General features: G+C 50.8%; 1 protein-coding gene across 5 annotated transcripts in view; it reads left to right on the forward strand.

The window, feature by feature from the left end:
- The window catches only part of DLG3 (discs large MAGUK scaffold protein 3), an 84525-nt gene that overhangs the window by 40931 nt on the left and 28872 nt on the right, over positions 1-14722 (forward strand). For all 5 annotated transcript variants that reach the window (XM_053273724.1, XM_053273727.1, XM_053273725.1 and 2 more), the window contains 8 exons: positions 2935-2988; positions 4742-4792; positions 5409-5533; positions 6746-6915; positions 7976-8112; positions 8340-8484; positions 10773-10932; positions 13763-13919. In XM_053273724.1, coding sequence (XP_053129699.1) covers positions 2935-2988; positions 4742-4792; positions 5409-5533; positions 6746-6915; positions 7976-8112; positions 8340-8484; positions 10773-10932; positions 13763-13919 — 999 coding nt within the window. The remainder of the gene's footprint in view (positions 1-2934; positions 2989-4741; positions 4793-5408; positions 5534-6745; positions 6916-7975; positions 8113-8339; positions 8485-10772; positions 10933-13762; positions 13920-14722) is intronic.

Below are 14722 nucleotides of genomic sequence, written 5' to 3' on the forward strand. Positions count from 1 at the left end.
AGCCTCCTGACAGCAGCAAATTCTGAGGCAGAAGCCCAACCCAGGCCTGGAAATATGCGTTTCAGGGATCCAGGAGATCAGTGGGTTGCTCCTGTTGCTGTGGCATTCCCCTCCTAATATCTGCGCGGGTCTCTCTCACCCCAGGAAGGAGCGATAAAGTGATAAAGTGAACCTTAGTGATCCCAGTTTCAGTCTAGAGGATCCTGAGCAGGTTCAGCCCAGAGTTAAAGGGATCGAGTAGCAGGTGATGGGAAACATCTTTGCCTGAGACCTTGGGAGCAAGCCTTCATTGTCCCCATTGCTAAGCAGGGTTCACCTTGGTTTGCATTTGGATGGGGGACTACCTGCGAGCGCTGTCTGCTGTAAGATATTCCCCTGAAGAGATGGGGCCGTCGTTCAGTGGTGGAGCATCTGCTATGCTTGCAGAAGGTCCCAGGTTCAGTCCTTGGCAGCATCTCTGGGAAGGGCTGGGAAAGACTCCTGCCCGAAACCTTGGAGAAGCCGCTGCCAGTCAGTGTAGACAGTACGGAACTAGATGGACCCGTGGTCTGACATACGGCCGCTTCCTGTGCTCCTATGAGAACTGCTGTCAACCCGAGCAGACAGTCCTAGGCTAGATAGGCCAAGGGCCTTCGGCAGCTTCGTATGGTCATGTGCTGTTTCCTAGCCCCTGTGCCTCCCCAGCTCCATGGCAGGGTGCCCCACTGAGCCTTTTTCAGCACAAGCCCCTTAGAAGCTTCCTCTGGGCCCTGCCTTCTTTGTGGCTGCACTGGGGACAATTGGCCCACTCGCCCGGAAACCAGGCTGAAATGGGTGAGCTTCGCGGGGTCCTGAGTGCAGCCCCAAGCATCTTTCAGCGACTGGATAAGCAACAAGAATGGGAGTCAGCAGCCCGGATGGAAGGGATCTGACAAGGCATTCAGGAGCACATGGCGGTTCGTTCTTCTGGGACCAACCTGTTCCCCCGGGGCTGGAGAAATATCTCCCAACTGCTAGCAAAATCCAGGGCAGCATTAAGCAGCCAGCCTCAGATTAATGGCGGTGCTACTTTCTTCCCTCCCCCTCCTTCGCTGTTTTCTCTGGCTGTGCCTTTTGGCCTCGGCCCCCCACGCCCTCCTGCGACGGTTACTCATGAGAAACCCCTTTACCCTGGCTGTGGGGATGCTGGCAGAGAGCATGGCATTTGCTCCCCTGGGCCGTGTCTGTGTGTGTGTGCTTTCTGTTTTGCCAGCCTTCAGCAGGTTACAGGGCTGGACAGCTCCGAGGATCCAAGCTAGGAGGGGCAGCTTTGCCCCGCGGTGAGGTGTGCGAGCTGTCTTGTGAAGGTTTGCAGAATGCGAGATGTGAGCCTCTCTCCGTCTGCACCCACACAGGCTGTGGTTTCTGCGTCTCTTCTCTGGGCCAGGAGGAAGCCACACCCCCTCCCCTTTCCACCCCCTCAAAAGTCTCAGCGCTTCTGGAATTGTGTTGCTTAACGGTGCTGTGTACTGCTTGCTGCCTTGGACTCCCCTCCTTGAGGTCACGAGGCCACTGGTGATCGAGAAAGACCCCGCTCAAGCTGTGTGGGCTACTCCTGCAGCTTCAGGGCTACGGGCAGCAATTGCTGTGGTTCTAGGAGAGCAGCAGAAATGCTTTTATTCAACCTGTTTGATGTTAGAGCTGTTGAGAGCAGACTGATTTTGATTAGAGTTGCTGTAGAGACTTCCTTCTGATTTTTCTGTCTCTCTTGAGGTTTTAACCTTGCGTTTTTAAATTGTGCTGTTTGAATTGCTGTCTGTAATTTCTCTTGCAAATGTGGGGTGTTTTTTTTTTGGTGGGGGGGATTGTTGAAATGAGCCACCTAATGGCACAGCGGGAAAGTAATTTGCCTGGGGAGCAAGAGGTTGCTGGTTCGAATCCCCGCTGGTATGTTTCCCAGACTCTGGGATGCACCTCTATCGGGCAGCAGTGATATAGGAAGATGCTGAAAGGCATCATCTCACACTATGCAGGAGATGGCAATGGTAAGCCCCTCCTGAATTCTACCAAAGACACCACAGGGCTCTGTGGTCGCCAGGAGTCGACACCAGCTTGATGGCACAATTGTTGAAACATGAGACAGAAATGCAGAAGTAAACACCAATTCCAATCATTCTTGTTCATATTTCAAAAGTATTGCCCTTCTACAGAAGTAAATATATGACGATTCCCCAGGAGACATCCTGTCTCTTGTCTTCTGGAGGAAAGGGCCATGGGTCGATGGTAGAGCTCATGCTTTACAGGTGAATGGTCTCAGATGCAGCCCTTGACATCAACAATTCAAAAACCATCTTGAGCAACAGGTCCAGGAAGGTGTACTTAGTAGGGAAGAGTGCACTGGACAAAACGGACTGTGATGTCTTTCACTAGAAAGTGGTCCTTATAGCCATGACTGTAATAGTGATTGGGGGGGCACTGAATACAGAAAAGCATATCTGGCCCCTGCTTTTCTCGCTCATTGCACCAACGGGCAGCTGGGGCTGTCCAACCCCTTCCCAGTGATCTGTGTCCTAGGCAGGAAATGTAGCTTTTCTAAGGAGAAACCATGCCAGACCTCACTGGTAAGGGCACAGGGCCTGGATGGATGGATAAATGAATTATTAATCAATCAATCAATTAATTAATTCAGTCTCTATACCGCTCTTCCCAAAATGGCTCAGGGCGGTTTACACAGAGAAATAATAAATAAATAAGATAGCTCCCTGTCCCCAAAGGGCTCACAATCTAAAAAGAAATATAAGACAGACACCAGCAACAGTCACCGGAGGTACTGTGCTGGGGGTGGAGAGGGCCAGTTACTCTCCCCCTGCTAAATAAAGAGAATCACCCCATTAAAAGGTGGCTCTTTGCCAAGTTAGCAGGGGTGTGACCTTGTGGTTTTTGTGAATGACCTTGTGGTTTCCCCCTCTCTTGCAGGCTAGCCCCTCACCCATTATTGTGAATACGGATGCTCTGGAGCCAAGCCTCTCTGTAAGTTGGACCATGGTGGCTGAGGGTGGTGGGAGGTGCAATCCAGCAACATCTGGCGACCCAAGGCTGGGAGCGCCTGTGTTGGGGTCCCCCCTGCTGTATCCTCTGTGTCTCACTTGCCTTTACAAAGCCCTGGGAATACAAAGCCCTTCTTGTATTATGTCAGGGCCGATAACGAGGGCCACCTGTATACAGGTAGGAACATAGGAAGCTACCATATACTGAGTCAGACCATAGGTCCATCTAGCACAGTATTGTCTACACCAGGCCTAGACAGCATGAGGCCACAGGGCCTTTTTTCTTGGCCCACGGGGGCCAAGACTGCCCCATTCTGGCAGAGGTGGAAAGGAAGAACAATGCATTTTATTGTTATGTATTTTGTACAGATTGTATTGTATTTATTTTATTAGAATTTTTAATTCAATTCAATTCATTTTATTTTAATTTAAATTAATCTTGGCCTGCCAGAACTTCAAAAGTTAAATTTTGATTACATTCATTTTAATTATTTTCACTTTGATTTGATTTAATTAATTGATTGATATTAAGTGTTACTTTAATAATCAGCACCCTAAAAATTGACCTCGGCCCCCATGAGCCATGTCATGGTCAGTTTCGGCCCACCAGGTCATTTGAGTTGTGCATGCCTGGTCTACACAGACTGGCAGCGGCTTCTCCAAGGTTGCAGGCAGGAGTATCTCTCAGCCCTCTCTTGGAGATGCTGCCAGGGAGGGAACTTGGAACCTGGATGCTCTTCCCACAGTGGCTCCATCCCCTGAGGTGGAATATCTTCCAGTGCTCAAACATCAAGTCTCCCATTCATATGAAACCAGGGCAGACCCTGCTTAGCTAAGGGGAGCTACAAAAAGACTCCTTTCAGCAAAAGGGCGGTCAGAAATGACCTTGGGGGTCATTTCTGCCACCTAGGAAGCACAGATAGGCAAATTCCTAGTATTTTCCAGCAACTGTTAACCTTTTGTAGGATTTCTTTATTCTACCATTTTTTAATTGTTTTCTAAGCTGACCACGGGTCGTAAATAAAAATGTCTATCTATCTAGTATTTTTTGAAGCGCACATGACGAGGCCGGGTCTTCACTGTCCGACCATGGACACATGAAACTGTGTTTGTGCAAGAAGCAAAATTAATGTGTGATTTCAGTTTCTTTGATGATGCGGAATTTGCAGGAAGGGTTAATAAAACGCCCACCACCCTGGGTTTAGCTGCCATCTAGTCATCACATCCTTTTCAATGAGAACCATGTACTTATTTGTAGAGACTGGTGGGCAGTTTTCCAGGAACCCCCACTGTAGCCTATCAGGCATGGCACACTTTGTACCTGGATGCACTAAATTAAGGACTTCTTTTTAAAAAAATTCCATCCTGCTCTGCCTCCAAGGAACCCAGAGCAGTGTACATTTTAAAAAAGTCTATCCTCGCAACAACCTTGTGAGGTAGGTTAGACTGAGAGGTAAGTGATTGGCCCAGAGTCACCCAGCGAGTTTCATGGCTGAATGGGAATTTGAACTTGGGTCTCCCAGGTCCTAGTCCAGCACTCTAACCTCTACACCAGGTGGGGTAGGGGAGTTTAATTGACAAGATCTGTGGCCCAGGGATTGTGGAGTTCATGGCTCAGATGGCATCACAAACTGTGGACTGTGACCGCTTGGACACAATCCTAATGTCTCTAATTCCAGGAGAAAAACGAGGACTGTGCCTGTGGCTCTGTGTAACATTTCTGTCTGCTTCCCCAGGTGAATGGCAGCGACGGGATGTTCAAATACGAGGAAATTGTCCTGGAAAGGGTGAGTGAGAAGCCATGGGTGCGCCTGGGATGGCAGTCAAGGAGAGCACCGTCTCTCAGAGGCACCCCCCTCCTTCTCTCTTGTTTCCACTGCAGTGATCTTGGGCTCTGCAGCCTGCGGTCCTGAGCGTTGCTCCAGCTGTAAAATGTGAGCCTGTGCTTTCCAGGCTCACATTATATATAGATATATGATTTTTAAAATGCTTTTATTAGTAATAATAAAATGTTATATCTCTGAGATTTCGACAAAAATAGTTTACAAACAAGATCTTATCCATCCAAGGAAAAAAAAACCCAATCATAAGAAAGATACAAAGATAGTGATATTGTAAGGAGTAAAATATATGTAATTAACTAGCCACGCAGAATCTAAATCTAGGCATCCATATAGAATTTTTGGCCTCCCAGGGGCCAGGCTGACATTATACAGGGCAGGCTGGAAGAGGTGGCCTTTTCTGCCAGGACCGCTGTTGCAACTGGAGTCAGACTTCACACAGAGAGATCCTTTTGGATTAGCAAACTTTCGACCCTCTTGAATTGTTGTGTGGTTCTCATGAAGCCAGGACTGTCTGGCCTGCTTAAGCACTGTGGGTGTCTCTCTCTCTCTCTCTTTCCAGGGTAACTCTGGCCTTGGATTTAGCATTGCCGGGGGCATTGATAACCCCCACATCCCCGATGACCCCGGTATTTTCATCACCAAGATCATTCCGGGTGGAGCAGCAGCCATGGATGGGCGGCTGGGGTGAGTGCCTGGGTGCAGCGTGAACCCTAGACACAGGCAGTGAGGCACCATCTAGAAACATAGGAAGCTGCTTTCTACTGAGTCAGGCCCTTGGTCCATCTAGCTCAGTATTGCCTACACTGACCGGCAGCAGCTCTCCAAAGTTGCAGGCAGGAGTCTTTCCCGGAGTCTACCTGGAGATGCTGCCCTGGATTGAACCTGGAGAGGAGAGCTGGTCTTGTGGTAGCAAGCATGACATGTCCCCTTAGCTAAGCAGGGTCTGCCCTGGTTGCATATGAAAGGGAGACTAGAAGTGTGAGCACTGTAAGATATTTCCCTTAGGGGATGGAGCCGCTCTGGGAAGAGCAGAAGGTTCCAAGTTCCCTCCCTGGCAGCATCTCCAAGACAGGGCTGAGAGAGATTCCTGCCTGCAACCTTGGAGAAGCCGCTGCCAGTCTGTGAAGACAATACTGGGCTAGATAGACCAATGGTCTGACTCAGTAGATGGCAGCTTCCTATATTCCTATGTTCCTATGAACCTGAGACCTTCTGCATGCAAAGCAGATGCTCTACCACTGAGCTATGTCCCCATCCCTGAAAGTTCACCTCAAGGAACATAGGAAGCTGCCTTATATCAAGTCCGGCCATTAGTCCCTCTAGCTCAATACTGCTACACCAGGGGTGGGCAAACCTGGCCCTCCAGCTGTTTTTGGACTACAACTCCCAGTTGTGACTGGGGATTCTGGGAGTTGTAGTCCAAAAAAACCCAGCTGGAAGGCCACATTTGCCCGCCCCTGGTCTACACCAACTGACAGTGGCTGTCCAAAGTTTCATACAGGAGTCTCTCCCTGCCCTACCTGGAGATGCTGCCAAGGACTGAACCTGGGACCTTCTGCACACAAGCTTGCAGATGCTCTTCCACCCATTAAGGGGAATAGCTCACTGCAGACAGTGCTCACATGTAGTCACCCATCCAAATGCAAACCAGGGCAGGCTCTGCTTAGCAAAGGGGGCAAGTCATGCTCGCTACCACCAGACCAGCTTCCCTCTCTAAAACTTGGGGAAATGGTAGGAAAAGGAAGAGGAGGTGATGGAGTGTACACCCAAATTGGCACGGTGGTCTGTGTGCACTCATCTTGGAGCAGTCTGTGTGGGGCCAATGAAGTTCTTCTGGCCACTTGGGGCTCAGCCTTCCTTGCTCTCTCCTCCTTGATGGTTCTGCGTCCGTCACAGGGTGAACGACTGCGTCCTGCGGGTGAACGAAGTCGACGTCTCCGAGGTGGTGCACAGCAAGGCCGTGGAGGCCCTGAAGGAGGCGGGTCCCGTGGTGAGACTTCTGGTGCGGCGAAGGCAGCCCCCTCCAGAGACCATCATGGAGGTCAACCTGATGAAAGGACCCAAAGGTGATACCCTCGACTTGAGCCTTGTGGGCTGTCCATTGCTGGCATTCTCCAGGGCCCTTGCTTTGTGCCTGGCAGGGGTGGGTGAGCTTGGCGGTCATAAGAACAGCCCTGCTGGATCAGGCCCAAGGCCTATCTAGTCCAGCATCCTGTTTCACACAGTGGCCCACCAGGTGACTCTCAGAAGCCCACAGGCAAGAGTTGAAGGCATGCCCGCTCTCCTGCTGTTGCTCCCCTGCAACTGGTATTTAGCGCCATCTTGCCTCCGAGGTTGGAGGCATCAAGACTAGTAGCCATCTGTCCTCCCTAAATGTGCCTAAGCCCCCTTTAAAGCCATCCAAGCTAATGGCCATCACCAATTCCCATGGCAGAGAATTGTGCTGTGTGAAAAAGTACTTCCTTTTGTCAGTCCGAAATTCCCCGACCTTCAGTTTCATGGTGTGACCCCTGCCTGGTTCTCGTGTTGTGGGAGAGGGAGGAAAATTTCCCTCTGTCCGCTCTCTCTAGTCCATGTATAATTTTATAAACCTCTGTGGCGTTTGGTCTGAGTCAGTGTAAAGTTTATTTTCAGTTGTTTTTCACCTTAGATGTGACTTTGGCTTATATAAGTGTACTTCTCTTTCCACGGCCACCTATTACATGATGAAGCCTCTGTAACTCTCTTGGTTTCTTTACCCTGATAACATGGCTTTGTAGACCGGAGGAGGAGGATTTGTTACAGAAACCAGTCAGTCAGATGTACTTTAAAGCAAAACAAGAAGAATACTTATTTAAAGATGTTATCGGAGGTTTACACACACTATTTAAAGCTTTTCACCTTTGTTTGTTTGTTTGTTTGTTTGTTTGTCACATTGTTATACCGCCTGATATGTATCTCTCTAGGTGGTGTACAAAATTTGTTATTTTGTTTTTGTTAAGAGGATAGACATCTGCAGACCTGGGGAGGGAGCAGCAGCAGCAGGAATTGCAGGGGGTCAGAAATGGCACTGACTCTTAAACAGGTGGTGGTTTACCCAGCACTGCTATGGTGGAGTCCTCTAACCCGGTCTCTCCTTCTCCGCAGGCCTGGGCTTCAGCATTGCCGGTGGCATTGGGAACCAACACATCCCAGGGGACAACAGCATTTACATCACCAAAATCATAGAAGGCGGGGCGGCCCAGAAAGATGGGCGGCTGCAGATTGGAGACCGGCTGCTTGCGGTGAGCCCCTGACTCCTTTTGCTCTGGCCATTAGGATGGGCCAGTGCTGTGGACGTCGCTGCCTGTTGGCACCAGAGAGCCGGGCACATTCTCAGTTTGGAGACCCTTGTAATTGCCCCCAAAGCCCTGGGGGCCCCATCTCACTCTGCTTGGGTGCATGGTGGTGCAGCCCAACTGAACAAGGCCTGGCTGTCTCTCCCTCCTTCACCGTGCCCTCTTCTTTCCAGGTCAACAACACCAACCTGCAGGATGTGCGGCACGAAGAGGCCGTGGCCGCCCTGAAGAACACCTCGGACATGGTGTACTTGAAGGTGGCCAAGCCGGGCAGCCCTCACCTCAACGACATGTACGCACCGCCTGACTACGCCAGCAGTATGTATCTGCCTTTCACACGCCCTTTTGCCCAGCTGGTGCTGACTCGTGCCTCCATGGCACCTCCGGCAAACTCTGCCCCTTGGTCCCAGCAGCTCACCTGGCAGTGCCTTGAAGGCCCCCACCCCACCCTCGGACTTGAAGGTCCCCCCCCACCCCCGGATCTGCCTGCTTGGCTCTGAGTGACCCCTGACTGAACCGCTCTTTCCATCCACCACTATCCATTTAATGCTGCCTGCCCAACAATTTTGGTATTTCCTGGGGAGTGCATAAGCTTGGTCATAGTGGAGGCTGATCCTCTTGAATCACATAGCCCATGAGCCAGGCCCACAAATTTTGGCCATCGGTAACGTCTCAGGGGACCAATGCGCATAGCAGTTTCTGGCAACGGCTACTACCCCCAAGAGATGGGAAACAGGTGATAGCATTGTGGCACTTACTGATTTTTTTTTATCCCTACCTAATTTTTTTCATCTCTGTATGGAATGAGTTTTGTTCTGGGCAGCAGTATCAAGGCAGTGGGTGCGCACATGCATTCAGAGTGGGACCTTCCTGATTCAACCTGAGTGGGATCTAAAATTAACTGAGCGGACATTAAAAAATGTGTGAGCGTGTCTGTGCATGTGCGCATGCCTTAGAGGGAACACTGTCTCCAAACAGTTACGGTAAAACAGTCATTTCTACACAGAGGAAGGGGGCAGGTCAGGTCTAGGGTAACCATAAACAAATTGTTGTACTGTCTCCAGGGGGTAATCTGTGGAGGACATTCCTTCCAATTTTCATTTCCATTCCTCTGACAACATGGATAAATTCTGTGGTCATTTTTGTGTGTTAAAATCTGTTCTGAGCTTTTCCATTGCAAATGTGGCCACTGCAGACCCGATGGTCAGGACCAGGGCTGCTCAGCTTCGGCCCTCCTGCAGATGTTGGCCTACAACTCCCATAATCCCTGGCTATTGGCCACTGTGGCTGGGGATTATGGGAGTTGTAGTCCGAGAACAGCTGGGGGGCCTAAGCTGAGCAGGCTTGGTCAGGACAATGAAAGCATGAGAGCATATTGAAAGTTGAAAGTACTGCAGTGCTCTCACTTATTTTCTATCTCTAGGGGTGTAAAGGTGCCGTCGAATCAGTTTCAACTCCTGACACCCACAGAGCCCTGCGATTGTCTTTGGTAGAATACAGGAGGGGTTTCCCATTTCCATCCTCCTGCGCAGTATGAGATGATGCCTTTCAGCATCTTCCGATATCACTGCTGCCTGATATAGGTGTTTCCCATAGTCTGGGAAACATACCAGCGGGGATTCGAACCGGCAACCTCTTGCTTGCTAGGCAAGCCGTGTCCTGCTGCGCTATTAGATGTAGACCTTGTCAAAAATCACGGTCAGTATTCTCCCGCCCCCCGCCCGATGGTACCAACCACCCCATTTGGCTCAGGTACTAATGCCATTTTCTTCTCCTCTTCCCATCCCCCATCTCAGTTAATTTCTGAAAGGAGAGGCTTCAAGGCTGGACACCATGGCTACTCCCCTGCCCTGATCCTAGATGCCCGGGGGCTCTCGGTGGCTATTCAGTGGTGATGCGAAAGTGGACCACAAATGCTCATAAGCACTCTTAGTATTCAGTGGGAATGCTCCAGAGTTCAGCTTTAGCATCCAGAACTTGTAGGCCTGATGAGCCCTCAGATGCCTTCTGCCAGTTTAGGTGCTCCCATCCCTTTTCTGGGCCTTCTGGCTACCACAGCTCACTTTTCTGTATCTGTGTTGGAGAATGCAAAGAAGGGGTGTGTGTGAGCTGGTCTTGTGGGAGCAAGCACGAATTGTCCCGGTTGCTAAGTAGGGTCCACCCTACGTTTGCATTTGAATGGGAGACTACATGTGTGAGCACCGTAAGATATTCCCCTTAGGGGTCGGGGAAGCTGCTCTGGGAGGAGCACCTGCCTGCTTGCATGCAGAAGGCTCCAAGTTCCTTTCCTGGCATCTCCAGGTAGGACTGAGAGAGACTCCTGCCTGCAACCTTGGAGAAGCCTCTGCTGGTCTCTGTAGGCAAGACTGAGCTAGATGGACCAAGGGTCTGACTCAGTATATGGCAGCTTCCTATGTTCCTAAGAAAACAGAAACTGGCGGGCGGGGGGCACACTTTGTCCCTAGGCCTTAACATCACTGCATGTGCATTGGAGAAAGTGCCAGAGCAAGGATGAGAACGAAGGGTAGGAGGCTCTGGGAAATACCAGGACTTATTCCTCAGCCTCTAAGTTTGGCCTTTGCTGTCCCTTCTCTTTTTCTCTGTAGCTTTCTCTGCCTTGGCCGATAACCACATAAGCCATAACCCTGGCCTGGGCTACCTGGGAGGTATGGAGAACAAGCCAGCCTACCCTGCCCCACCTCAGGTCACACCTGCCCGCTATTCACCTGTGCCACGCCATATGATCGGCGATGAGGATTTCACCAGGTGAGCAACACTGGGAAGAGCCATCTCTCTATCAGCACCTCTCCACAGAGTTGCTGAGGGTTCATCTCTGGAGGAGCTGGACCAGTTGCCTGCCTGCCTGCCTAGGCACAGGTGCCACTTCTGCCAGCAGCCTTTCCACGTGTGTTGGTCACCCTTTATTACACTGCCTCTGCCAGAGGCTGGCACTCTGACCCAGAGTTTTGTGCTCTTGTGCTTCTGTTAGGTAAGTACTCTGGGCAATTCTTGGCTGCAGTCAGCTGTCATGCGACTTTGAATTCCAGAGTCCCAGCAGGGCTCAATGTTTCTGCAATCCAAAAAAAAAAAAAAATCAACATTCTGTGCAACCTAAATTCTGCGCCATGAAAATTCTGCACTTGGATTCTGTAGCAGCGTATGCAAATCAAGCAAGTTTGCATAATTTTCTGCTAATCATGGGCAGGGGCAAGGCACTGAAGCCCACCCTCTGGCCACTGGAAATACTATGTGGCTCTTCCTCTTTATTTGTAATATGGGCATAAGAAGATGCTTCATTCTTAGTGCTTGGAGCAGTTCAGTATCAATGACTGCAGCAGTCTTTCCAAGCACCTTGCAAGGCAGGCTGGGGCCAAGCTTCCTGTATGGCAAGCAGAGGGTGCTCTGGGTGCAAAAGGTGCTGGAGCTGAAATAGAATGACTATGTAGCGTGTGGATGAATGAAACTGGCATTCCCAGTCACAGTGGCAGGAGTGCCGTGGGCGTGCTGTGCAGGTGGGCATAGGACGGACGGCTTGCAGAGCAGAGCTATCCGGAGCTTCGTTCTCCACTTGCTCCTTCCTCTCTGTGGCACAGGAGATGCTGGGGAGCGAGGGGTTAAGGCTGCCTGGCAGGCTTCTCTTAACACTGTTTGGGTGAGTCTGGTTCATCTCAACATTTCCATGACGGCCCCTGCAGGCCCACGGGGAGGGCCAAAGGAGGCTCAGATAAAACAGAAGCTGCACCGCCCCTTCCCTCCTTGCTGGGCACAGAGAAGCGGCCACCATGATCACGGTCAACGTCTCGTCTTCCCTTTCATATGGGAGGCACCCTGCCCGACAGCAGCTCGCTTCCAGGCATAAAAAAGACCCCAGGTACTTTGACCACTGGCACTTCCCTTTATGGGGGCCTGCAGCACCCCTTTCTGGGCTGGTGAGCAGGGTCTGATATGAGGCTCGGCTGCAGATCCATGTGGGCTGGGTGCTCCTGGAATACGGCCCCATCTCCCCAGGTCCTCTGAGGAGTACCTGCCCCTTTCAGCATAGGGCTGGGCACCTGCCATGAGAATTGGGGTGGCCAGAGGTCCAAAAATGCAAGCTCTTGCGGAGGCTGCATCCTGACTGCACCCTCAGCAGGACAGATAGGGAAAGAGGCTTGTGAGCTTTGTGGGTGCTTCGATGAGGGGTGGGAAGGAAGACATGAACCATGTGCTTCCTAGAGGGTACGATAGGATCGATATTTGTCGTGTAAAAGATCAGGAGGGGCAGGTCACCCCCAACCTGTCCCTTGTGTGCTCATTTCCTTCAGTTTCCATTCAAAGGGATTGGGAAGGCTAAGGTGGGGGTCTTGGGGGAGATGTCTTTAAAAAACAAACTCTCTCACACAGGCTGTCCCTGGCGGATGCTCTCAGACCTGAGGAGCTGTAGCCTTTCCTCTCTGAACAGATGGGATTCCACTTTTAAGCCATTTGCCAGCACTCCCCTCACTTTACCTCCCTCCCAAACATCCACTTGGAGAGGTCGCATCTTCTCTGCCCGGTGTGGGTATCTTTTAGGGATATGCACAAACTGGTTCATGCACTCCTGGGAGGTGGGGGGCAGTGTTCCTTTATTTTATTTAACATATTTTTATACTGCTCAAAACTTGCATCTCTGGGCGGTTCTCCCTTTAAGGGGCATGGAGGGTAGCCCTACCTGCCCCCCCCCCCGCTGGTGCTCTCCCCAAAAGCGGCTGCAGCGTGCCTCCTTGCAACCTTGGTCAGCGTCGTACTGGAAATGGCCAATGGCATGCACACACGCCGGTCATTTCTGGTACGACACTGACTGGGGCTGCATGGAGGTACGCTGCAGCCCTGTGCTAGCGCTTTTGGGGAGAGCACCAGCAAGGGGAAAGCGGCGGGGCAGGTAAGGGCATCCTCCCTGCCCCTTAAAGGAACCCCCCACCTCGGAATCGGCTTGAACGCCGGACTTTTGAACAGGTTTGGCACTCCATAAAAGGAGCGCCAAACCGGTTTGTGCACATCCCTAGTCTCTTTGCTTCTCCCTGTGACCACCAGCAGCAGCAGATGTTCTGCAAAACAGAAATTTCTGTCCTTCGCCCACATTGCAGAATTCACCTTTTTGTGGCACACAACTGAGGTTATCTTGTCAGAAATCTCTGGGCGGCAAAAAGTACAGCTGCCCCAAATAGAGAACTGTGCAGCTGTCGCCCATAAGAAAAAAAGGAAGACCCATATCTTGAGTCCAGCCTGAGCATGCATGAATCCCCTCCAGTGAAGGCAAAGAGATGAATTAGCTCCTTTTCAATGCAACCTCACTCATTTTGGCAGCAACTTCTGAGCTTATGACCTCAATTCATTTTCTAAATCTGGGGATTTGGGTCTCTTAAAACCCGTTTCTGTTCTGGAATTTAAGTCATGGTTGAAGCTGTGCCGCTGCTTGTAAGAGGGCAGCCTAGGGAAGATCAAGGTCCACTTTCTTTCCAAGCGGGGGAAGAAGTTCCAAGTTGTCTCCAGCCACAGCTGTGAGCCAAACAGAACGGGACTCTGCCCCACTGGGGCCCAGGGCTGCTTTCTTCATGTCTGTCATCTTTCTTGCCAGAGAGCCCCGGAAGATCACCTTGCACAAAGGCTCCACGGGCTTGGGCTTCAACATTGTAGGCGGCGAAGATGGTGAAGGCATTTTTGTCTCCTTCATCCTGGCGGGCGGTCCTGCTGACCTGAGTGGGGAGCTGCGGCGTGGAGACCGCATCCTCTCGGTGAGTGTGGGGCAAGCCTGGCTTTGCACGCGGAAGCTTCCTTTGCATAGGTGGGCTTGGCTTGAGACTTCTTCTGTATTCAGGGCCTGACATGCTGAGGCCCTAAGCTTTGTCAAGCTTCAAAAGCCCCATAGCATTACACAAAAAAATGATTATTCTAACAGAAAGGTCCATGAAAATAGCAATAATAATAAAGCCTTATTTTTACATAGATACTTGGCAAAGGTGCAATGAAAAACGAATAATCTCACAAAAGCCGTTATCTTGTAATACGCCTATTTGCACGAGATTTATCTTTAAGTGGAAATACATTATGATTTCTTACTTAGCATTGATGACAGCTTTTAAATGTACAGAAGCACCAGAGTTCAGCATTATGAAATTGACGCAGCAGTACAACCTGCACGATGTCTGTCTGCATATCACATAAAATTTAAAACATTTCCTTTCTCCTTTTATTTTTCCACCTAGAATGTAAAACTTGAAATTCAGTCTTATTATTCAGAGGCCCCTCCTGATGTGAGGCCCTAAGCTGTAGCTTAATTAGCTTGTGCCTAAATCCAGCACTGGCCATATTCCCTGAGGTTTGGAGACAGCTCTGAGCCCCAGGCGGGGCTTTTGCAGCCAAGCTTTTCAGATCGCAGGTGGGAGCTCTCCCTCCCCTTGTCCCACCCAACCCCCAACCCTTCTTCAGGGCTGGAGAAATTCTGCCCCAGGCACTAAGGTGTTAACCCGCTTTGCCCACACACAGCAGCTCACCAGACCGGTCTGGGTTCGCCCAGCCCAGGGTGGTGGAAGCTGCT

The sequence above is a fragment of the Hemicordylus capensis genome, chromosome 11, assembly GCF_027244095.1.
Source record: "Hemicordylus capensis ecotype Gifberg chromosome 11, rHemCap1.1.pri, whole genome shotgun sequence".
Classification (NCBI taxonomy): Eukaryota; Metazoa; Chordata; class Lepidosauria; order Squamata; family Cordylidae; genus Hemicordylus; species Hemicordylus capensis.